Below are 26129 nucleotides of genomic sequence, written 5' to 3'. Positions count from 1 at the left end.
ATATTTTTCTCCTAAGCTATGATTTTTCCTCATTGAAAACGTCTTTGCAACTAAAGCTTGGTGCACATTCACCTGTTATGTCGCATTTTCGAGAAAATCGTTGCGCCATGCACGTCCTGCTAAAAGCTACACTTAATTATGTCAGGTATATCTTCATTTATATATCTCTTGTACACTTTTGTAAGGAATTGTACATAAAAGGGCAGGAATGAGGCATCTCATTTTCAGAATAACTGCACCTGTTCCTTGGGGTGATGTTACCTTTAACCCAATATGCAATTTCATGATATTTCTTTGATATGCATATAATTGTACTCCTTTGGGAAGTGCATACACCTCATAGCAGCAATTCCATGTACCATCAATTTAAAGGTAGTGTCAACAGTTTTTACTGGGTCATGGCCATGGATTCACTAAAATTTTTACATTCATGTTCTACATCAGGAATGAAGACCATATTTATATTATAATTTGTGCTCTTGGTATCCTTCTATTCATTAGATACAAAAGAAAATGTAAAATAAAGAAAAATCTAATGTTGGTCTCTGTGGGGAACAAAAGTACTAAAAATGCCCATAAATCACTTCAATTTATTTTTGTTCATGAAATATTTGGTGGCGAAGCTTCCCTTAATTATAGCAACTCTTTATACCCATTACAATTTGGACTGATTTTAGATTATTGCCCATTTTACAATTTGATAATGTTTGATACATTATACTACCTTTAAAAACATAACATTATCTGGGTAAAAGTTTCTGCAAATTGTGATTTTGTTTTTCTCTTGAAAATGACAAATATTAATGCCTAATTTCATTGAGAACTCTCTCTACACTAGGAAATCCTTGGTCTGCAGCAACCGAAGCAATTTCATTGAAAACCTGCTCCATAGTAGGTCTTTGTGATGGAGAGTTCCTCGTGCATTTCTCACTTATTTCCGCTACTGCCAAAGCCATCTTTTGTTTACATGCTATTATGAATAGGCACTTCCCAAAGGAATAGACATCGCTAGCTGTTGTTGGGCAACTTGAACGAGAGAATACTTCTGGAGCACAATATTTGGAACCTGATGATTTAACTTCAGTTATCTGCAGTTGGGTAAAGACCCGTGCTGTTTGTACACAACATGCCCGTGAAAAATTGTCCAGAAGACCAACTCTGTAGCCCTTGAGTGCAGAGATCTGAATATTATCTGGGCATATCTGGTTGTGGATATACCCATTCAAATGCAGATCTCTGACACTAGTTGCTAATGAGAGACAGATGAAAAAACCGTTTTCCTCGCTTATCCTAGAGCATTTGCGCTCCATTGACAGCGTTTTGCACCGGTCATACCCAGCACCATAGGAGTACACAAGTATTGGCTCTCCTGTGAAATGCTTCCAATTGTACAGCACTCCATATGGTGTGGGTATGAACGGCACATTACAGTTTCTCACTAGCAACTTGTACTCAAGGACTGCAGTGTTAGCTATCTTAAGAAAACGTTTATAATAATAAGGAACACCATCTAACCCAATGGACACATAGTATGCCAGGTGGGCATTACATCTTATCAATTCAAAATCTGATACATCTACATCCTTATCTGTTATTACATTAACTTCAATTATGTCTAACTCTACTTGGTGGGAGGAATATGTTTCACTTAAAAGGCTATTTTCAACGATGGAGGATACCCGCTGGCTGACACATGAGGATATATTTTCATGAGTACACAACCTGTGTCTGTATTGTATATTTTTGAATTCTGCTGATAGTGTCGAGAGACGCCTTTCCAAACTCTCTTCATACGTCTGCTTATTTTTCTCTGTGGAATGGCTTGCTCTTTGTTCCTTGCTCTCTTTTCTTTTTACAGCTGGCCATCTGAAACACCCCTATTAGGAGAAATGAAAATGGAAACAAATAAAATATACCGGAATTATATGAAATGTCAAATGATTATCAATGAAAACATAAATGACCTCATTTTTTAAATGTGTTTCTGAAATGCCACAAATACTGATCATACTCTAACCAAGAGAATATGCATGCAGGAAGTGCAAGATTTGTAAAAGTTTTATTTGAGCACCAGTTCCTGGGAATATACCATATATGATTTTCTTTCAAAGTTAAGTTTGTACACTGGGCGATTATTAAAGTTATTTTCCTTGACTTTTCATTTCCATTTCCATTTATTTCTTCCTGTCCATTGTATTTGAGAATTACAAGTGGATTATGTACAAATATATTTACTACATCTTAATATGAATTATTATAATACTATAAAATGGCTTGATATTTTTTTATTTAAAAAACAATAAATAATGATAATAAATTCAAAGGTGAATGAGTAAAATCTTAAGTCATTGTTGTCAAACACTCGTCTGAAGAATAAAACATCATTTTTCAGGAGGTTGGTTTGAAGAAATTCTAATATAAATTAAAAGAAACACACAATTTGCTTCCATCAAAGAAGTCATCTCATTCATGCGAAGTGATTCTGGCATGACAAAAGAAAGACACATTGAAATTATTATTAATTGTGATTTCTCAACCTGAAATAATTATTACTTGTGAAGTGGCAAAAGAGAGCTTAATTAATAATGCTTTTGAAATAACTTCATTCTATTTAGGAATCCATTTTTTTTCTTCTTGTGACATAAACAGTATGTTATACACTTACATCCATATTTATCATATTTTGTTAATATAATCATTAAAATATACTGATTTTCACCAAATAATAGTGTTAAAAAAGGGTAATTCCTGAAAATGGGCAGGAAGAATGTTCTACACAAACAGAAAATTGTGTCTAATTTTGTAATTATAAGAAGGAAAGGAAATCACGGACAGATCAAATAAGGAATTATAACTATTTTTTCTGCTTTAATAACTTTTTCCTTGTTCACATGACGAATACTCAATAAATTGAAACCCCCATTTGACTTTCACCACTCCTTGAGCTAAGCCTAAAGTAAACACCACCTCCATAGATTAAGAATAGGAGTGATAGGTTTGAACTTACATGTATATCTCTTCAGATTGAATATACACTCGACAGGCCATTGCAATAACTGCATAGGACGTATTGAAAATTTAAAACACTTTCTCACTGAATGCCCAAAGTACATTATAGAAAGAGCTATGTTACTCGTAGAAACTATACATCCACAGGAAATCACGACACTACTTAAAGTTTCAGAAATAATTAAACAAAAAGCAATAGTTCGCTTTGTTTTAAGAACAAAACGGCTGTATCAAAACACTTATTCCCCCCCCCCCCCCTTCTTATCTTCTCTTTTCCTTTTTCTTTCACCAATAAAGCCCACAATACTTGTAAATAATTTGACCATTTAAATTTTCTAATAATTCTGTGATCACCCCCATCATCACATGCCAGCTGGCACCCCCTCACCTATGCCGGAGTGACCTAGGTTTAAAGCCGGAGTGACCTAGGTTTAAAACCGAAATTCTGCAAAATGTACCTCAAAGACTGGTAAGATGGCAGATGGCATTTTGTAAAGGGTGGGGTTGAGTGCGAAGTACACATGTGCATACAGAGGGGATATTTTAGCACGCATGCACGCATAAACACAATTATGTACAACTTGCTAGGCCGTCTCTTTCCAAATTTATTAATTTATATCATTTTCTATTTAAAAAAAAAAGAATATAAATGAAAATAAGCAGAAGGAAAGGGGATGGAAAGAGAAAGAATCCTAAAAATAGTCATGTAATTGTACTTACATGTATGTATAAATATACATGTATATAAATAATTCATTAAATAGTCAACTGTGACTGATTGCCAAACAAAGCCAAATCAAGAAAGAAAGCTATACAATATAGTACATGTATAAATTCCATCCATCCATCCATTCTAATTAAGTCTCCAAAACATCAATATTCTACTATCCTATCGCGGAAAACAGGTAACCACCCAGTTTCAGGTGCAAACACTTAAATGTAGAAATAATTGTGTCTTTTTTTTTATATCAATAGACCATAGTCCTAATTGCACATTCCTAATTATATTTCTTTCTTTACCTAAATGTATACCTCTTTCTGTATCAAAAATACAATTTTTCTTTTTGTACATTCTTTACAAAAAAAGGTATATATTTCTTCTCAATAGGTGGTGTCACACAGAAAAATCCCTTGAAAAATCCTTTCAAGGGAGAATTTTCTTGCTTCGTTAGAGGATTTTTGATGGGATAATTGATGAAAGACAGCAATTAATAGGATAACTAAAATCCGTATTTTTGGCCTAGGTGTGACACCGCCTAATAATGCTTACCATAATTTGCTAATGTACAATTATATTTAAGTATTTAAAAATATTGAATTCAATTTTTCCTCTATATATTTTTCACCGTAAAAATAGCAGACTTGGAACTGGAAATCATGCAAGCAATCCAAAGATCATTTGCAAAGTTAAGGCTAGTAAAAACAATACTTAATCAGTGCAATGGTCTCGATCACTAATTCTACAATGCTCACATAAATGTATTTACATTCATTGTAGTAACAACTATCTATCTTGAATGTCAATATAATATGCCAAAAATGTAGACAAATAATTGAATACCGTAGAACAAAAATAAACTTACTGTTTGAGGAAGGGGTCCTTGAGAAGTGTCTGGTGTCTCATCAGTCAGCAAATTAGCCTACAACAAAGAAACAAGAATTCAGTAAAATACATTTCATTTAACATTAAAGATGAAGTTGAGTTCTGGTCATGCGATTGCATTGTGAAAGAAACGGTGTGGAACCGACCAGAAAAGGTTGATCATCTAGCATATAAGAATTTCTGTGTATTGCAAGGTTCTGGAATCATCAAAATTGTAAGAAATTTGGCCAAGTCTTGGTAAAGTTACAAACACTGTACACAGAATTATGTATATGGGACTACACGAACACGTGGCGTAAAAATCCCACCCCCGAGTTTTACGATGTTACATGACATATTTAGAATATGAAGGCATTTGAAGAGCCATGCTTTTCAGGGAACATGTCTTATCTGATGTTCTTCCACACTTGCATAATAAGAATGAGTAACGCTCACAAATTATTGTTCACCTCTTCCCAGAACTCAACCTTCTCTTTAAGTATATCAATTATAAAAGCTTTAAAAATCATGTCTTTAATTTGAATTTTCTGAGGGAAGATGTCAGTTTTCCAACACACCTAAAAAAAAAATCATGGGAACCTGAAAACTAGTCTAAATTCACACATATTTTCAAGAAACACGATGATATGGGATACTGCAGCTAGTATATTTAGATCAACAGTCACTGAAAGCTGTGCATATAAAGCATGAGGATGACATTGGACTGGAAATCATGCAAGCAATCCAAAGATCATTTGCAAAGTTAAGGCTAGTAAAAACAATACTTAATCAGTGCAATGGTCTCGATCACTAATTCTACAATGCTCACATAAATGTATTTACATTCATTGTAGTAACAACTATCTATCTTGAATGTCAATATAATATGCCAAAAATGTAGACAAATAATTGAATACCGTAGAACAAAAATAAACTTACTGTTTGAGTCGGGGGTCCTTGAGAAGTGTCTGGTGTCTCATCAGTCAGCAAATTAGCCTACAACAAAGAAACAAGAATTCAGTAAAATACATTTCATTTAACATTAAGTATATCAATCATAAAAGCTTTAAAAATCATGTCTTTAATTTGAATTTTCTGAGGGAAGATGTCAGTTTTCCAACACACCTAAAAAAAAAATCATGGGAACCTGAAAACTAGTCTAAATTCACACATATTTTCAAGAAACACGATGATATGGGAGACTGCAGCTAGTATATTTAGATCAACAGTCACTGAAAGCTGTGCATATAAAGCATGAGGATGACATTGGACTGGAAATCATGCAAGCAATCCAAAGATCATTTGCAAAGTTAAGGCTAGTAAAAACAATACTTAATCAGTGCAATGGTCTCGATCACTAATTCTACAATGCTCACATAAATGTATTTACATTCATTGTAGTAACAACTATCTATCTTGAATGTCAATATAATATGCCATAAATGTAGACAAATAATTGAATACCGTAGAACAAAAATAAACTTACTGTTTGAGGAAGGGGTCCTTGAGAAGTGTCTGGTGTCTCATCAGTCAGCAAATTAGCCTACAACAAAGAAACAAGAATTCAGTAAAATACATTTCATTTAACATTAAGTATATCAATCATAAAAGCTTTAAAAATCATGTCTTTAATTTGAATTTTCTGAGGGAAGATGTCAGTTTTCCAACACACCTAAAAAAAAATCATGGGAACCTGAAAACTAGTCTAAATTCACACATATTTTCAAGAAACACGATGATATGGGAGACTGCAGCTAGTATATTTAGATCAACAGTCACTGAAAGCTGTGCATATAAAGCATGAGGATGACATTGGACTGGAAATCATGCAAGCAATCCAAAGATCATTTGCAAAGTTAAGGCTAGTAAAAACAATACTTAATCAGTGCAATGGTCTCGATCACTAATTCTACAATGCTCACATAAATGTATTTACATTCATTGTAGTAACAACTATCTATCTTGAATGTCAATATAATATGCCAAAAATGTAGACAAATAATTGAATACCGTAGAACAAAAATAAACTTACTGTTTGAGGAAGGGGTCCTTGAGAAGTGTCTGGTGTCTCATCAGTCAGCAAATTAGCCTACAACAAAGAAACAAGAATTCAGTAAAATACATTTCATTTAACATTAAGTATATCAATTATAAAAGCTTTAAAAATCATGTCTTTAATTTGAATTTTCTGAGGGAAGATGTCAGTTTTCCAACACACCTAAAAAAAAAATCATGGGAACCTGAAAACTAGTCTAAATTCACACATATTTTCAAGAAACACGATGATATGGGAGACTGCAGCTAGTATATTTAGATCAACAGTCACTGAAAGCTGTGCATATAAAGCATGAGGATGACATTGGACTGGAAATCATGCAAGCAATCCAAAGATCATTTGCAAAGTTAAGGCTAGTAAAAACAATACTTAATCAGTGCAATGGTCTCGATCACTAATTCTACAATGCTCACATAAATGTATTTACATTCATTGTAGTAACAACTATCTATCTTGAATGTCAATATAATATGCCAAAAATGTAGACAAATAATTGAATACCGTAGAACAAAAATAAACTTACTGTTTGAGGAAGGGGTCCTTGAGAAGTGTCTGGTGTCTCATCAGTCAGCAAATTAGCCTACAACAAAGAAACAAGAATTCAGTAAAATACATTTCATTTAACATTAAGTATATCAATTATAAAAGCTTTAAAAATCATGTCTTTAATTTGAATTTTCTGAGGGAAGATGTCAGTTTTCCAACACACCTAAAAAAAAAATCATGGGAACCTGAAAACTAGTCTAAATTCACACATATTTTCAAGAAACACGATGATATGGGAGACTGCAGCTAGTATATTTAGATCAACAGTCACTGAAAGCTGTGCATATAAAGCATGAGGATGACATTGGACTGGAAATCATGCAAGCAATCCAAAGATCATTTGCAAAGTTAAGGCTAGTAAAAACAATACTTAATCAGTGCAATGGTCTCGATCACTAATTCTACAATGCTCACATAAATGTATTTACATTCATTGTAGTAACAACTATCTATCTTGAATGTCAATATAATATGCCAAAAATGTAGACAAATAATTGAATAGAACAAAAATTAACATACTGTTTGAGGAAGGGGTCCTTGAGAAGTGTCTGATGTCTCATCAGTCAGCAAATTAGCCTACAACAAAGAAACAAGAATTCAGTAAAATACATTTCATTTAACATTAAGTATATCAATTATAAAAGCTCTAAAATCATGTCTTTAATTTGAATTTTCTGAGGGAAGATGTCACTTTTGAAAACAGAATGCAATTCAAGAAAGAGAGAGAGAGAGAGACTGAAAGTCACACTGTTCTTTAAGGAATCTTTATCAGTATGGTTGAACAAGCTAGGTGAATTGTCAAAACAATTATACAGTGCGAGTAAAAAAAACGTTTACACCTAGAAAATTGCTAATTATTTTAAAAATCATCTATGAACAGTAAATTATTAAAAATCTCATGAAAGAGTGTTTTATCCCAAATCATTTGGTATCATTTTTGTGTGGTATGTGTTCACGCTTGGATGAACAGGAGTCATTGTTTGTGAGAGTGCAAAAATCGACTTGCGCCAAAGTGATGCCTACAGTATGTATTATGTTGAGATTAGCGGAGTGAGAGAATAATTATTGAATGTATCAAATGAAATGCATTGCATATGCTGTTTGCAAAGGGCAAAGTCACACACACCCACAAACATGCGCACAAATGTTTGTTGATATTCAATATTTGATATGTGAGGCATGATTAATTTTGTTAGGGATGTTATTTGGATCTCCAAAGACTGAATTAATACCCAAATCCCAATTGTTTATTCAAACATCACATAATCAACTTTGGCGCAAGTCGATTTTTGCACTCTCGCAAACAATGCCTCCTGTTCATCCTAGCATGAATACATACAACACAAAAATGGTACCAAATGATTTGGGATATAACACTCTTTCATAAGATGTATAATAATTTACTGTTCAAAGATGATTTTTTTTTTTAAATAGCAATTTTCTAGGTGTAAACTTTTTTTGACTCACACTGTATAAAAAACATTAAGAATTAACAGGGTTAACATTAACATTGATGTAACAATCCTAACTCTCCTATTCAATACTACAGACAAATTTGTACAGGAAGAGGAATTTCGAAATAGTTTTCTTTTTGCCAGTGTCACAAATCAGGTGTCGGGATGCTCATCTGACTGTAAATGAAATGCCTAAAACCCCTGAGCTTCAGGGGGGTTCGGCCCCTAGACCCCATGCCAACTTACGCTCCACTCGCTTCGCTCACATATGCTCTACCTGATCATAAATAATTTAGCCCCCCGAGCCGGGATTACTCTCATATACAAATGCTACACAAATTTGTACAGGAAGAGGAACACCTGCATTAAAATGATAATTATCTTCTCCCAAAAAGAGGAATGTTCCTCTTTAATCTGAACAATTGGCATGTATGGTAATGGATAACTCCTATATCTCCCTCCCAGTCATTCACCTTCACCCACAATCCATGATCTAAAACAGAACCCCATTATCCCTAGACATTACCCAATTATTTATAGACACTGACCCCATTATCTTGTTATAAACATTTGACCATTGATGACCATCCCAGAGAGTTATAACTTCAAGTAATGACATTCCAAGAACTATGACTCATTGAGTAACGAAGCTGTGACATCATAACAATCTATTTTAAGGATTTCTCAATTTTTTTCTTCATTTTCCGAAAAAGCTTTAAAAATGATGTCCTAATGTTGATAACCAATATATGTTAAAGGTAATAGAAAGTTTTTGGCAATTCTGAAAAATTGGCTGGATAGAGATTCTTTACAATTTTGATGCATTTGTATGTCCATGTAGTTGTATTAGAAGCACTACAAAAATTTAGCCCATAAAATATTGAATATCAAAATTTCAAATAGTGCCTACGGCCATACAATGGTAGCTGCAACCATAAAAATCTCAGAATATGTAGATATATAGGCTAATTTCCAAACAAAAATACCCAATTGGTCTATTTTAGTCAAGAAACATTGTTTTATATCAAAATTAATATCTTGAACTTGAGAGGGAGCTATACAACATACAGAGTTTATTATTTACAATTTCATCACTTTAGACTCGATTTCAACCGCGACCAACGATTACTGAATATTGTAGGATATGCTTCCAATATGTTCATATAAACCAAATTCACGACCCCATACCAAAACTTTGTATTACCGTATAAAGTATTGGCTGAGAAATGACCATCTGAATAAATATATTTCCTATAGGAACTCAGTGTTACATTGCTCTGGTTCATAACATTATGAACCAGAGCAAATTAACACTGATTTCCTATAGGAAATATATTTATTCAGATGCTCATATCTCAGCCAATACTAGAAATATCCAATTGATTTTCGATATTTGGACATTATTTTTGATGCTCTTTTGGAAAAAGAAGAAAAAAAAGAAAAAAATTCTAAAAATAGATTTTTGATGACGTCACACTTTACCACTCTATAGGCTCACCCCAAGTCACTGGCACTCTCCATTGCCACCCCTTAATACCATATCAACCCTGATAGACAGTTTAAAGGGCAAGTCTACTCCAAAAATTAATAATTATGAATTTTTGATTACATGAAAAACCTTAAAAATCACAAGAAAAATCGGCAACTCACCCATAAGTCTGTGACAGAAAATGTTGGTAGTTTTTTTAGTAAAGGTGAAAATTGGAGGGGAGCTCGCAAGATATGTCGCAAGGTTGCCAATTTCTGTTTGATGATCACATCTTTAAAAATTCATAACTATATCATTTCTAATAGGTTTTTGTACACCCATTAATGGTATTTCTATCAAAAATATCTAAAATTATGACCTTCTGCTCACGAAACTAATGATCATCTCACTTTGATCTTTAGAGTTGATCACATTTCATGTGTAAAAGTTCTTTGTGGTGTGATCGAATGTTCCAGTTCTAATTTTAGAGCAAATTTAGTAGTCAAGCATGGGATGGGGAAAATTCCATCAATCTTCTATTAATATTTGTTGTGACGTATGGTCAGCCAAAAAAAAAATTCAAAGAGCATAAAAGATCTGTCAAGCTTCTTGCCTGTTCTAATCAAAACTTTATCAGGGACATCTTGCATTACCTAAAGAATTTAATGCAAGTCAAAGATTTAAAAGTCAAACAAATTCATTGATTCTTAATGTTTAGTTACAAGAGACCAATGGTATTACTGGATGGAGTTTTTTTTTTCTTCTCCCCTATTAACTTTCATGAGTACTTTCATGGATTTATCAATAAAGCTATCGTTACCCTATTTCTCTTTCATCTTTTTAAATACGTAAACATTTCATGAGTACCACTGATTTATAAATTAGCCATGCTGGTCTATTAAAAAATTATCATTACCACATTACGCTTTCTTCTTCTCCTCTCTCTTTGCTTTCTCCTTTTCTTTTCTGATGGATTCTCCTGAAAAGAAGACAACAACAAAAGTTAAATCATCAACTTGCTTTGTCAGAGAATGGAACATATCAATGTTGAATCCAAATAGCTCCTAAGTACATCACAAATTGCATCCAATCTACCATGCTCTAATGTAAACACTGAAACAGACTCTCAGATTTAAATGATTATTTTCTCTATACTGCTAATATGGGTATTTACAGAAAAAAAGAAAGAAAATATACAACGATGTAACCTATACTGGTACTTTTAAATCTCATAATATCAATATCACTTTTTTAAATACTTGTTGTAATGAGAACTAGATTGTTCTTTGCGGTGTCACTATCTAGTGTGAGAATATTGATCAACTTTCAATTGTTTCTTATGATATCAAACTTATTTCCTCTACTAAATAAAGATGCCAAAATTATGTTTTCTGAAATACATTACAGCAAGGAAAATACAGTTGCATTATTACCCTACTCTTTTCAAAATTTGAATGAATGTAATATGTTCTTAAAACAAATAAATAAACAAATACATAAATAAATTGATATACCAGTGAAATATAAAGTAATACATGAATTACTTTATTGTAATTATTTAGTAATTGGACCAAATATGACAATAAAATCCAGCCTGGAATTCAAAACAAATAATTGATTTGCAACTAATGACACTTTAAAAGCACTGAAGAACAAGATACTTACTTTTGGGGTAAGTGATCCTTGATATGCAGCTGGCTGACTTGAGGTGCATGGTGCCTCTACAGAGACCAATGCCTACAAATAGGAAGAACAAAACGAAGAACAAAATTCAGCATTTTGCGATCCTCATTTACATAGGTGTGAATCCTCTTTTGGCATAAATGTACATATATTTTGGTAATCTGTACCACATCAATTCTAAAAGATAACTACGGCATGCGACACTGTTGAAAAAATATTTTAATAGCAATATTAAATACATGTACATGTAGACTTACTGTTTGGGGAAGTGGTTCTTGATATACATCATCCTTGCTTGAGGTGCATGGTACCTCGTCAGAGACATGTGCCTACAAATATGAAGTAATCAATGAAATGCAGTTTTGTTAATCCTGTATCTTCCAATTGTTATTATTTGGATAGGAAAGTAATAGCACTCATTAACTTCTGGAGGAAAAATGACATAGGGTGACCATTTTTATTATCCACGTAACTAGTAAGAAGTCATAAAAAGAAACACATATTCACAATTTTATCATCTCAGTTGCCTGAACGAGAAAATGATATACACCTGCAGTCTATCAAAGGCAAACATTTCATGAATTAATGACATTTTCGCTTATCAAACATAATTCAAGCAATTTTAATAAAACGGCAAGTCCCAGAAAAAATGGAACTGAAGCTACATGTATACAGGAAAATACCTTGTAAAAAATTGTTCAAAGTATGACAGTTAATCTATAATTGCAAACTATTTCTCTTTAGTAGACTGAATTACTAACATATTCAAAGTGATGGATGTTTCAATGGAACATTTTACCATTAGAAATAAGACAATCAATAAGATCATCAATTGCAATATTTAAGAAGAAACTTTAATAAGCACCATTTGTTTTGTAGTAGTTTTAATATTGTATAATTATTTTGATGTTGTACAAGAGCGCCTTGAGCAGTCTTTTAGAATGGATACGTGCGCTTTACAAGTTGACATTATTATAATTATTATTGCATTATTTGCTGCTATGTCGAGCAAGCCTTCAAGAACAGCCTTTGTTTAAAAATATGAATACAATTTCAATATCTTAGTAATAGTAGTCTAATTAGTTAAAAATTAAACTGATCTAGTACAGTATTCACCAAGAAATGTAAAAGACATTCATTAATGGATCAGTTTAAACCTTCCATTAGTCTCCCACTTTGTACACATCATTGCAAAACTTGAATGCAATGTTAACTTTGTTAACTTGATGTTCTATGCAAAAGATCTCTAATTCTATGTTACCACCGGATCAAACCAAATTGGAGTTCACCTACATGTAACTGTTTATACAATTCTGGTTTCTATCTTTTACCTTCATACTTGATATGTTTTATTGGACCTATGTTGTCCATGCAAACAACATCAGGGAATAATTTTCCTCAAATTTTTTGATTAGCAATTTCAGCTGATGGATAAATATTTCAAATGAAATTCTGTACATTTCTATGGAAGAAAACTGTTACACAAAAGATATTTTGTATAGCAGTCATGCAAAAATGCAAAGCAAATTGCGATGCGATACCAGGAAAATTATTGTAAAAATGAATTAAATGTGCAAGTAGGCCTATTATGTTTACATGATAGCCTATGTAAACAATTTTTTTTTTTACCTTATTTCGTTTTCTTCTCCTCCATTCTCTTTGCTTGATTCTTTTCTTCAATGAAGATACCTATTTAAAAAAGAATCAATAACTTAACTTAATGCATTTTGAAGTATAGATGTAGATCTACACTACAAAAGAAAACAAAAATTCTCAGTGTTCTGATATGAACTTCGTGAAGTTTGGTCAAGCAGGATGCAACACAGGAACTTGTCAAATCCAAATGGGCAACTGATATACTTAAAAACATTAAACATGTCAATATCCATATGAGGCAAGCTCATCAATATTTAAAGAACATTGAATTTCCACTTTTATTAGGTTCTAATAAATTTCCAAACTATAAGCACAGTCATTATAAAAAACTGTTCCCAATTTTACAGCTACATGTACACTAAGTATGAGATTAAAAACAAAAATATTTAATTGTAGTACCCGGTAATAGTGAATCAATCCTTGGAGAAAAAAAAAGCCTTATTTGTTGCCTCAAAACGGTTTCAAATAAAATGCATGCCCACATGGGTTAGTGTTAACCAGAAGACAAAGAAGTAAAAGATAGTGCTCATAAAATAGGAGGATGAAAACAAAAATCAAAGGAAAAACTCAGAAACTGTATGGAAGCAAGTCCCAATTGTTTTTTTCTTCTATGGGTTTGAATTTGCAACTCCACCAATGTCAATTTTCAAAATTATTTTCTGATTAAGTAGACTGAAAAAATAAACAAGCTTAAATACAAACACTAAAATGTGAATGACGCCTAGAAAAGATCAACCCAAGTCCAATTTCTAATTTGTTTTGTTCTGATTTCCTTAATTATTAAAGGCATGTCAATTTTTTCTTCAGTTCAATAAAGTATCTGTTTTCTGAGATAAATGAGACAGAAAAATCATTAAATTTGGTTAAGCATTATATTGAATCTACATTATCAAGCATTCTAACGACTAGTGTACTGATACCAGCGCATGATTTACAAATGTTGCTGAAATAACATGATTTTACGGGATTTAAATGATATCACTTTTTAGTCGTTTATTGGAAAATGACGAATTCCAAAATTTACAGTCTTGCAAAGAATATGCAAATAAGCCTACATGTACATGTCGAGGCTCGTGGATTTGCGGAGGGCTAGAGCCACTCCCTCCTCACTTTTTTGAAATAGTTTTCTTTTTGCCAGTGTCACAAATAAGGTGTCGGGATGCTCATCTGACTGTAAATGAAATGCCTAAAACCCCCGAGCTTCAGGGGGGATCGGCCCCTAGACCCCATGCCAACTTACGCTCCACTCGCTTCGCTCACATATGCTCTACCCGATCATAAATAATTTAGCCCCCCGAGCCGGGATTACTCTCATATATGCTACACACCCATGTCCATCAACCTCTGAATTGCGTGGACCCTATGGCGTATCGCTGCACTATTGCACCTTTTCTGAAATGACCCTAGATTTAATTCTTAAAGAAAATTAACGTTGAAACATGTGAACCTGAAAGGTATAGATTCTACCCTTCTTTTGCTTTTTGTGTGATCAGTGCTGGAAAAACACTTTTTTAAGGAAAACGTCACACCACTGCACTGTATTGCTCAAAGTCAAACACCCTTTCAACATTTTTTTCTGGATCAACGCGGGTGCGTGGCCATGTTGGGAGTGACCCCTCGGGTCATTTAACATTAAGTATATCAATTATAAAAGCTTTAAAAATCATGTCTTTAATTTGAATTTTCTGAGGGAAGATGTCAGTTTTCCAACACACCTAAAAAAAAAATCATGGGAACCTGAAAACTAGTCTAAATTCACACATATTTTCAAGAAACACGATGATATGGGAGACTGCAGCTAGTATATTTAGATCAACAGTCACTGAAAGCTGTGCATATAAAGCATGAGGATGACATTGGACTGGAAATCATGCAAGCAATCCAAAGATCATTTGCAAAGTTAAGGCTAGTAAAAACAATACTTAATCAGTGCAATGGTCTCGATCACTAATTCTACAATGCTCACATAAATGTATTTACATTCATTGTAGTAACAACTATCTATCTTGAATGTCAATATAATATGCCAAAAATGTAGACAAATAATTGAATAGAACAAAAATTAACATACTGTTTGAGGAAGGGGTCCTTGAGAAGTGTCTGATGTCTCATCAGTCAGCAAATTAGCCTACAACAAAGAAACAAGAATTCAGTAAAATACATTTCATTTAACATTAAGTATATCAATTATAAAAGCTCTAAAATCATGTCTTTAATTTGAATTTTCTGAGGGAAGATGTCACTTTTGAAAACAGAATGCAATTCAAGAAAGAGAGAGAGAGAGAGACTGAAAGTCACACTGTTCTTTAAGGAATCTTTATCAGTATGGTTGAACAAGCTAGGTGAATTGTCAAAACAATTATACAGTGCGAGTAAAAAAAACGTTTACACCTAGAAAATTGCTAATTATTTTAAAAATCATCTATGAACAGTAAATTATTAAAAATCTCATGAAAGAGTGTTTTATCCCAAATCATTTGGTATCATTTTTGTGTGGTATGTGTTCACGCTTGGATGAACAGGAGTCATTGTTTGTGAGAGTGCAAAAATCGACTTGCGCCAAAGTGATGCCTACAGTATGTATTATGTTGAGATTAGCGGAGTGAGAGAATAATTATTGAATGTATCAAATGAAATGCATTGCATATGCTGTTTGCAAAGGGCAAAGTCACACACACCCACAAACATGCGCACAAATGTTTGTTGATATTCAATATTTGATATGTGAGGCATGATTAATTTTGTTAGGGATGTTATTTGGATCTCCAAAGACTGAATTAATACCCAAATCCCAATTGTTTATTCAAACATCACATAATCAACTTTGGCGCAAGTCGATTTTTGCACTCTCGCAAACAATGCCTCCTGTTCATCCTAGCATGAATACATACAACACAAAAATGGTACCAAATGATTTGGGATATAACACTCTTTCATAAGATGTATAATAATTTACTGTTCAAAGATGATTTTTTTTTTTAAATAGCAATTTTCTAGGTGTAAACTTTTTTTGACTCACACTGTATAAAAAACATTAAGAATTAACAGGGTTAACATTAACATTGATGTAACAATCCTAACTCTCCTATTCAATACTACAGACAAATTTGTACAGGAAGAGGAATTTCGAAATAGTTTTCTTTTTGCCAGTGTCACAAATCAGGTGTCGGGATGCTCATCTGACTGTAAATGAAATGCCTAAAACCCCTGAGCTTCAGGGGGGTTCGGCCCCTAGACCCCATGCCAACTTACGCTCCACTCGCTTCGCTCACATATGCTCTACCTGATCATAAATAATTTAGCCCCCCGAGCCGGGATTACTCTCATATACAAATGCTACACAAATTTGTACAGGAAGAGGAACACCTGCATTAAAATGATAATTATCTTCTCCCAAAAAGAGGAATGTTCCTCTTTAATCTGAACAATTGGCATGTATGGTAATGGATAACTCCTATATCTCCCTCCCAGTCATTCACCTTCACCCACAATCCATGATCTAAAACAGAACCCCATTATCCCTAGACATTACCCAATTATTTATAGACACTGACCCCATTATCTTGTTATAAACATTTGACCATTGATGACCATCCCAGAGAGTTATAACTTCAAGTAATGACATTCCAAGAACTATGACTCATTGAGTAACGAAGCTGTGACATCATAACAATCTATTTTAAGGATTTCTCAATTTTTTTCTTCATTTTCCGAAAAAGCTTTAAAAATGATGTCCTAATGTTGATAACCAATATATGTTAAAGGTAATAGAAAGTTTTTGGCAATTCTGAAAAATTGGCTGGATAGAGATTCTTTACAATTTTGATGCATTTGTATGTCCATGTAGTTGTATTAGAAGCACTACAAAAATTTAGCCCATAAAATATTGAATATCAAAATTTCAAATAGTGCCTACGGCCATACAATGGTAGCTGCAACCATAAAAATCTCAGAATATGTAGATATATAGGCTAATTTCCAAACAAAAATACCCAATTGGTCTATTTTAGTCAAGAAACATTGTTTTATATCAAAATTAATATCTTGAACTTGAGAGGGAGCTATACAACATACAGAGTTTATTATTTACAATTTCATCACTTTAGACTCGATTTCAACCGCGACCAACGATTACTGAATATTGTAGGATATGCTTCCAATATGTTCATATAAACCAAATTCACGACCCCATACCAAAACTTTGTATTACCGTATAAAGTATTGGCTGAGAAATGACCATCTGAATAAATATATTTCCTATAGGAACTCAGTGTTACATTGCTCTGGTTCATAACATTATGAACCAGAGCAAATTAACACTGATTTCCTATAGGAAATATATTTATTCAGATGCTCATATCTCAGCCAATACTAGAAATATCCAATTGATTTTCGATATTTGGACATTATTTTTGATGCTCTTTTGGAAAAAGAAGAAAAAAAAGAAAAAAATTCTAAAAATAGATTTTTGATGACGTCACACTTTACCACTCTATAGGCTCACCCCAAGTCACTGGCACTCTCCATTGCCACCCCTTAATACCATATCAACCCTGATAGACAGTTTAAAGGGCAAGTCTACTCCAAAAATTAATAATTATGAATTTTTGATTACATGAAAAACCTTAAAAATCACAAGAAAAATCGGCAACTCACCCATAAGTCTGTGACAGAAAATGTTGGTAGTTTTTTTAGTAAAGGTGAAAATTGGAGGGGAGCTCGCAAGATATGTCGCAAGGTTGCCAATTTCTGTTTGATGATCACATCTTTAAAAATTCATAACTATATCATTTCTAATAGGTTTTTGTACACCCATTAATGGTATTTCTATCAAAAATATCTAAAATTATGACCTTCTGCTCACGAAACTAATGATCATCTCACTTTGATCTTTAGAGTTGATCACATTTCATGTGTAAAAGTTCTTTGTGGTGTGATCGAATGTTCCAGTTCTAATTTTAGAGCAAATTTAGTAGTCAAGCATGGGATGGGGAAAATTCCATCAATCTTCTATTAATATTTGTTGTGACGTATGGTCAGCCAAAAAAAAAATTCAAAGAGCATAAAAGATCTGTCAAGCTTCTTGCCTGTTCTAATCAAAACTTTATCAGGGACATCTTGCATTACCTAAAGAATTTAATGCAAGTCAAAGATTTAAAAGTCAAACAAATTCATTGATTCTTAATGTTTAGTTACAAGAGACCAATGGTATTACTGGATGGAGTTTTTTTTTCTTCTCCCCTATTAACTTTCATGAGTACTTTCATGGATTTATCAATAAAGCTATCGTTACCCTATTTCTCTTTCATCTTTTTAAATACGTAAACATTTCATGAGTACCACTGATTTATAAATTAGCCATGCTGGTCTATTAAAAAATTATCATTACCACATTACGCTTTCTTCTTCTCCTCTCTCTTTGCTTTCTCCTTTTCTTTTCTGATGGATTCTCCTGAAAAGAAGACAACAACAAAAGTTAAATCATCAACTTGCTTTGTCAGAGAATGGAACATATCAATGTTGAATCCAAATAGCTCCTAAGTACATCACAAATTGCATCCAATCTACCATGCTCTAATGTAAACACTGAAACAGACTCTCAGATTTAAATGATTATTTTCTCTATACTGCTAATATGGGTATTTACAGAAAAAAAGAAAGAAAATATACAACGATGTAACCTATACTGGTACTTTTAAATCTCATAATATCAATATCACTTTTTTAAATACTTGTTGTAATGAGAACTAGATTGTTCTTTGCGGTGTCACTATCTAGTGTGAGAATATTGATCAACTTTCAATTGTTTCTTATGATATCAAACTTATTTCCTCTACTAAATAAAGATGCCAAAATTATGTTTTCTGAAATACATTACAGCAAGGAAAATACAGTTGCATTATTACCCTACTCTTTTCAAAATTTGAATGAATGTAATATGTTCTTAAAACAAATAAATAAACAAATACATAAATAAATTGATATACCAGTGAAATATAAAGTAATACATGAATTACTTTATTGTAATTATTTAGTAATTGGACCAAATATGACAATAAAATCCAGCCTGGAATTCAAAACAAATAATTGATTTGCAACTAATGACACTTTAAAAGCACTGAAGAACAAGATACTTACTTTTGGGGTAAGTGATCCTTGATATGCAGCTGGCTGACTTGAGGTGCATGGTGCCTCTACAGAGACCAATGCCTACAAATAGGAAGAACAAAACGAAGAACAAAATTCAGCATTTTGCGATCCTCATTTACATAGGTGTGAATCCTCTTTTGGCATAAATGTACATATATTTTGGTAATCTGTACCACATCAATTCTAAAAGATAACTACGGCATGCGACACTGTTGAAAAAATATTTTAATAGCAATATTAAATACATGTACATGTAGACTTACTGTTTGGGGAAGTGGTTCTTGATATACATCATCCTTGCTTGAGGTGCATGGTACCTCGTCAGAGACATGTGCCTACAAATATGAAGTAATCAATGAAATGCAGTTTTGTTAATCCTGTATCTTCCAATTGTTATTATTTGGATAGGAAAGTAATAGCACTCATTAACTTCTGGAGGAAAAATGACATAGGGTGACCATTTTTATTATCCACGTAACTAGTAAGAAGTCATAAAAAGAAACACATATTCACAATTTTATCATCTCAGTTGCCTGAACGAGAAAATGATATACACCTGCAGTCTATCAAAGGCAAACATTTCATGAATTAATGACATTTTCGCTTATCAAACATAATTCAAGCAATTTTAATAAAACGGCAAGTCCCAGAAAAAATGGAACTGAAGCTACATGTATACAGGAAAATACCTTGTAAAAAATTGTTCAAAGTATGACAGTTAATCTATAATTGCAAACTATTTCTCTTTAGTAGACTGAATTACTAACATATTCAAAGTGATGGATGTTTCAATGGAACATTTTACCATTAGAAATAAGACAATCAATAAGATCATCAATTGCAATATTTAAGAAGAAACTTTAATAAGCACCATTTGTTTTGTAGTAGTTTTAATATTGTATAATTATTTTGATGTTGTACAAGAGCGCCTTGAGCAGTCTTTTAGAATGGATACGTGCGCTTTACAAGTTGACATTATTATAATTATTATTGCATTATTTGCTGCTATGTCGAGCAAGCCTTCAAGAACAGCCTTTGTTTAAAAATATGAATACAATTTCAATATCTTAGTAATAGTAGTCTAATTAGTTAAAAATTAAACTGATCTAGTACAGTATTCACCAAGAAATGTAAAAGACATTCATTAATGGATCAGTTTAAACCTTCCATTAGTCTCCCACTTTGTACACATCATTGCAAAACTTGAATGCAATGTTAACTTTGTTAACTTGATGTTCTATGCAAAAGATCTCTAATTCTATGTTACCACCGGATCAAACCAAATTGGAGTTCACCTACATGTAACTGTTTATACAATTCTGGTTTCTATCTTTTACCTTCATACTTGATATGTTTTATTGGACCTATGTTGTCCATGCAAACAACATCAGGGAATAATTTTCCTCAAATTTTTTGATTAGCAATTTCAGCTGATGGATAAATATTTCAAATGAAATTCTGTACATTTCTATGGAAGAAAACTGTTACACAAAAGATATTTTGTATAGCAGTCATGCAAAAATGCAAAGCAAATTGCGATGCGATACCAGGAAAATTATTGTAAAAATGAATTAAATGTGCAAGTAGGCCTATTATGTTTACATGATAGCCTATGTAAACAATTTTTTTTTTTACCTTATTTCGTTTTCTTCTCCTCCATTCTCTTTGCTTGATTCTTTTCTTCAATGAAGATACCTATTTAAAAAAGAATCAATAACTTAACTTAATGCATTTTGAAGTATAGATGTAGATCTACACTACAAAAGAAAACAAAAATTCTCAGTGTTCTGATATGAACTTCGTGAAGTTTGGTCAAGCAGGATGCAACACAGGAACTTGTCAAATCCAAATGGGCAACTGATATACTTAAAAACATTAAACATGTCAATATCCATATGAGGCAAGCTCATCAATATTTAAAGAACATTGAATTTCCACTTTTATTAGGTTCTAATAAATTTCCAAACTATAAGCACAGTCATTATAAAAAACTGTTCCCAATTTTACAGCTACATGTACACTAAGTATGAGATTAAAAACAAAAATATTTAATTGTAGTACCCGGTAATAGTGAATCAATCCTTGGAGAAAAAAAAAGCCTTATTTGTTGCCTCAAAACGGTTTCAAATAAAATGCATGCCCACATGGGTTAGTGTTAACCAGAAGACAAAGAAGTAAAAGATAGTGCTCATAAAATAGGAGGATGAAAACAAAAATCAAAGGAAAAACTCAGAAACTGTATGGAAGCAAGTCCCAATTGTTTTTTTCTTCTATGGGTTTGAATTTGCAACTCCACCAATGTCAATTTTCAAAATTATTTTCTGATTAAGTAGACTGAAAAAATAAACAAGCTTAAATACAAACACTAAAATGTGAATGACGCCTAGAAAAGATCAACCCAAGTCCAATTTCTAATTTGTTTTGTTCTGATTTCCTTAATTATTAAAGGCATGTCAATTTTTTCTTCAGTTCAATAAAGTATCTGTTTTCTGAGATAAATGAGACAGAAAAATCATTAAATTTGGTTAAGCATTATATTGAATCTACATTATCAAGCATTCTAACGACTAGTGTACTGATACCAGCGCATGATTTACAAATGTTGCTGAAATAACATGATTTTACGGGATTTAAATGATATCACTTTTTAGTCGTTTATTGGAAAATGACGAATTCCAAAATTTACAGTCTTGCAAAGAATATGCAAATAAGCCTACATGTACATGTCGAGGCTCGTGGATTTGCGGAGGGCTAGAGCCACTCCCTCCTCACTTTTTTGAAATAGTTTTCTTTTTGCCAGTGTCACAAATAAGGTGTCGGGATGCTCATCTGACTGTAAATGAAATGCCTAAAACCCCCGAGCTTCAGGGGGGATCGGCCCCTAGACCCCATGCCAACTTACGCTCCACTCGCTTCGCTCACATATGCTCTACCCGATCATAAATAATTTAGCCCCCCGAGCCGGGATTACTCTCATATATGCTACACACCCATGTCCATCAACCTCTGAATTGCGTGGACCCTATGGCGTATCGCTGCACTATTGCACCTTTTCTGAAATGACCCTAGATTTAATTCTTAAAGAAAATTAACGTTGAAACATGTGAACCTGAAAGGTATAGATTCTACCCTTCTTTTGCTTTTTGTGTGATCAGTGCTGGAAAAACACTTTTTTAAGGAAAACGTCACACCACTGCACTGTATTGCTCAAAGTCAAACACCCTTTCAACATTTTTTTCTGGATCAACGCGGGTGCGTGGCCATGTTGGGAGTGACCCCTCGGGATGGGAGCCACCCCCCCCCCCCCCCCCCCCCCCCACTTTGAAAAATTTAATGCGGGGCCTGCATGTTAATATTGTTAATTGTGAGAATTGAAGGGCTGATGAGCATTTTTTTCCAATCCCCTAAAATGATTTTGATCATAATTAATCACGCCAGGTCGACCTGGGCCTCTAATGCACTATTCATGTCTACATATTCTGATCGTGATCAGACCTAACTTAGATCTATGTCTAATCAAGATTCAAGTGAAGTGGAAGTAAATCTAACTCATGGCTAAACAAATAGATCTAGGCCTAACTTTAGTTAGATCTACATGTACATGTACCGATGTACATGTACAGTACATGTAGATGCCTACCGTACAGCCAGGTTAACCTTAACTTAACAAGGATGAAGAACAATCAACTTAATGTACATCTAGCCCCAATAGCCAATTACAGTGAAAGGAGAGTTAGTTTGAGTTTCCTTGCATGAAGTTTAACGATACTTTCTAACTTTACTAACAGTTGGCCTAGATCTAGACGTCGATTGTCTAAGTAGTAACGGTTACATACCCTTTTCCTGCGCACAGGTTGACAGCCTTCATCAGAAGATGACATTCCTTCAGGAGATGTTCCTTCCAATTCCATCTCCTCCATCACTGCTGAGGTACTGCACTACTACTGGATCACTTAGGCCTATAGCTAGCTAGTAGCTACCACTCGAGCTTAGGTACTACTAGGTAGCTCTTTTCGACTGAATAATGAAAAGCCCGGGCTAAACTAGCTGGGAAAGAAAGGAGCGAGCGCGAGCGAATACACACGGATATATAATATTATTTAGCGCCTACAGGCCAGCACATGCTTGCCGGCCATGCGTTCATCAGCCTCGATCCCTTTAATTGGAGATGGTCAAATATTCACTATTCGTCTCGACCATAGGCCTAGTCTAATAATCAATTCGTCTTCTTATAATTATCCTTTGGTTTAATGATCATTTAGGCTAACAATAACAATAATTTGGTAAAATTTCCATTTGGTCCAAACTCGATTAAATCTAGATCTAAGTTAGAGTTCTAGTCTACTAGTAGTAGTAGTAGTTGATGTGCAAGCTCAATACTATACAATTACCTTTGCCTTTTAATGATATGTTCCTAAGACTAAGTAAATCTAAGAAATGATTCGATTCATATACTTCACTCGTCAGGAGAGCTCTCATTTCATCTACCATTAAATAGTACATCTTTTGCACAAAAGTCATTTGTTTTTACAGGTCCAAAACTGTGGAATTCTCTTTAAAGTGATATTAGACAGTGTAAATCGATACAAATTTTCAAAAAGAGACTTCAAGGCTTTCTTCTGAATAGTGACTAGGTTATTGCCCCATTCAATTAAATACAATTTGTAATTGTAGTGTGACTTTATGCAACTTTGATGATTGTGTAACTTTGAATGTTGTTTTTTTTTAAAATGTATATATATACATGTACCTGTACCCAGTGGCGTACGCAGGATACATACATACAGACATATTGGTATTTATTTAGCGCCTTTACATGATGCATGCTCAAGGCGCTTTACCGTATTTTAAAATACAAACACAATAGGATTTTTTTCAAGGGGGGGGGGGGTTCCCAAAAAACATACATAAAGCATACACATAAAAAAAAAAAACTCGAGGGGGGGGGGTAACCCCAACCCCCCCCCCCCCCCCCCCCCCTGCGTACGCGCCTGCCTGTACCTGTAGACTCTATGTATTTATCATTGTTTTGCGTTTTAAATAGATTTTTGTATTACTGAATCAGTTATTGTTATTGTTGTGTGTGTTTTTTTCATAAAATAATAATTCATAATAATTACTTTTACAGGGGGGCCTACACCCTGCAAGCTCTGCTTTTTTTAGTCGGCCTCCTTCCTTTTCAGTTTCATGTTTATTGTTTATTGTGCAAGTTGATCTATATGTGTATATATGTGAATATATTAAAATTTACCATCATAATGATTGTAAATATGGACAATTGAGGAAAAATAAATGAATTGAATTGAATTGAATGCTCACTTGATCAGTCTAATTTCCATTTGGTATAACCTCCAATCGGTCCTTAATTATTGCTCATTTAGTATAATTTTTAGCTCGGTCTAATTCCAAGTTTGTATACTAGTAATACATTTCATTTTGTCTATATATAGGCCCTATCCATAGGCCTATGGTATAAAATAATCATTTAATCTAGCCATTGTAATAATAATAATAATCAAATGGTTAATTAGGACCTATTACGGATGGTACATGATCGAATAAATGAATTTCTGAAAGCAGGAATTGCTCCATGGAATTTCCTGACAATTATAACGCCGGGTGTTCAATACTGCGATCTTGCTCTTATTATTTCCATCCACTCAGCTAGTTTAGCTATATTATTACTAGTAACTATTGTACTCTAGGTTGTTTCATTAATCTTCACTGTTTTAAGTACTCGGCAGCACTCGACCTAAAAGTAACAACTCAAATTAAGGCATCCCCCCTCCCCCGACCCCCACCCGGTACCGGCATGCACCCCGGCCCTTCAAACACATTTAAACACGTACGCACACACGCACGCGCACACACGTCAAATTGTGAACCCTGCTCTTCCAGCGATTGGTTGAAAGTATCTCGTGTATGTTACGTACGTTCGCGATCTATCGCACCTTTGCACAGTCGGATTATGCTGAATGGAAAAAAGCTTTAGAGGGCGCTGTTTATTTCTACTTTATCTGTATCCACTGTGTTTCTATTCCAGCTTAAGTTAAATAAAACCGTATTCTGGTATTTTAGAGTAACCATTTTGTAACCATCCCCATCATAGAGATATTTTCCTAACATATCTCTTACTTTCTTTCTTTCTTGGTTTCGTTTTCTTTGTTCCTTAATCAATCGTAACCATAAACCCTTACTGTAACAATTATGAACCCGAACTCAAATCATACTACCACAATTAATGCACAATGTTATCACCACCAGCAAAGTCACCATCAACACCACCACCTGTACTGACTATACTGGCTACCAGCGCCGCAGCCAGAGTTTGATGTTTTATTTTTTATTTTATTTATTTATTTATTTTTTATTATTATTATTATTATTATTATTATTATTATTATTATTATTATTTTTTTTTTTTTTTGGGGGGGGGGGGCAAATACATGTAATTGATCGACGTCCTGGAGAGGGGTCTAAAAAAGTTCAACCGATCATGGAAATTTTTGAGGGGCACGTGCCCCC

The 26129-nt window shown here is 33.5% G+C and overlaps 1 protein-coding gene across 1 annotated transcript; it reads right to left on the bottom strand.

Moving 5' to 3' along the window:
* Positions 1 to 2467: 2467 nt before the first annotated feature.
* On the bottom strand, positions 2468 to 24254 carry LOC115927639 (mucin-20-like). Its single transcript, XM_030993756.1, has 13 exons — positions 23441 to 24254; positions 21240 to 21299; positions 19868 to 19939; positions 19593 to 19664; positions 18844 to 18906; positions 15526 to 15582; positions 7713 to 7769; positions 7171 to 7227; positions 6624 to 6680; positions 6078 to 6134; positions 5531 to 5587; positions 4593 to 4649; positions 2468 to 2482 (listed from the first exon to the last, which is right to left on the bottom strand). The coding sequence occupies exons 1-13, from the start codon at positions 23522 to 23524 to the stop codon at positions 2468 to 2470; spliced, it is 765 nt and encodes a 254-aa protein (XP_030849616.1). The 5' UTR covers positions 23525 to 24254.
* Positions 24255 to 26129: the final 1875 nt, after the last annotated feature.

Source organism: Strongylocentrotus purpuratus, unplaced genomic scaffold (assembly GCF_000002235.5).
Source record: "Strongylocentrotus purpuratus isolate Spur 01 unplaced genomic scaffold, Spur_5.0 spur5_scaffold_20, whole genome shotgun sequence".
NCBI lineage: Eukaryota > Metazoa > Echinodermata > Echinoidea > Camarodonta > Strongylocentrotidae > Strongylocentrotus > Strongylocentrotus purpuratus.
Note: the sequence above shows the minus strand (reverse complement) of the source record. Positions and strands in the feature narration are given on the sequence as shown.

Coding starts and splice junctions, on each gene's coding strand:
- LOC115927639 (XM_030993756.1), bottom strand. CDS start 23,524: ATGGAGGAGATGGAATTGGAAGGAACATCTCCTGAAGGAATGTCATCT. Junction 21,300..23,440: donor AACCTGTGCGCAGGAAAAGG/GTATGTAACCGT, acceptor TTTTTTAAATAG/GTATCTTCATTGAAGAAAAG. Junction 19,940..21,239: donor GGAGAAGAAAACGAAATAAG/GTAAAAAAAAAA, acceptor TCATATTTGTAG/GCACATGTCTCTGACGAGGT.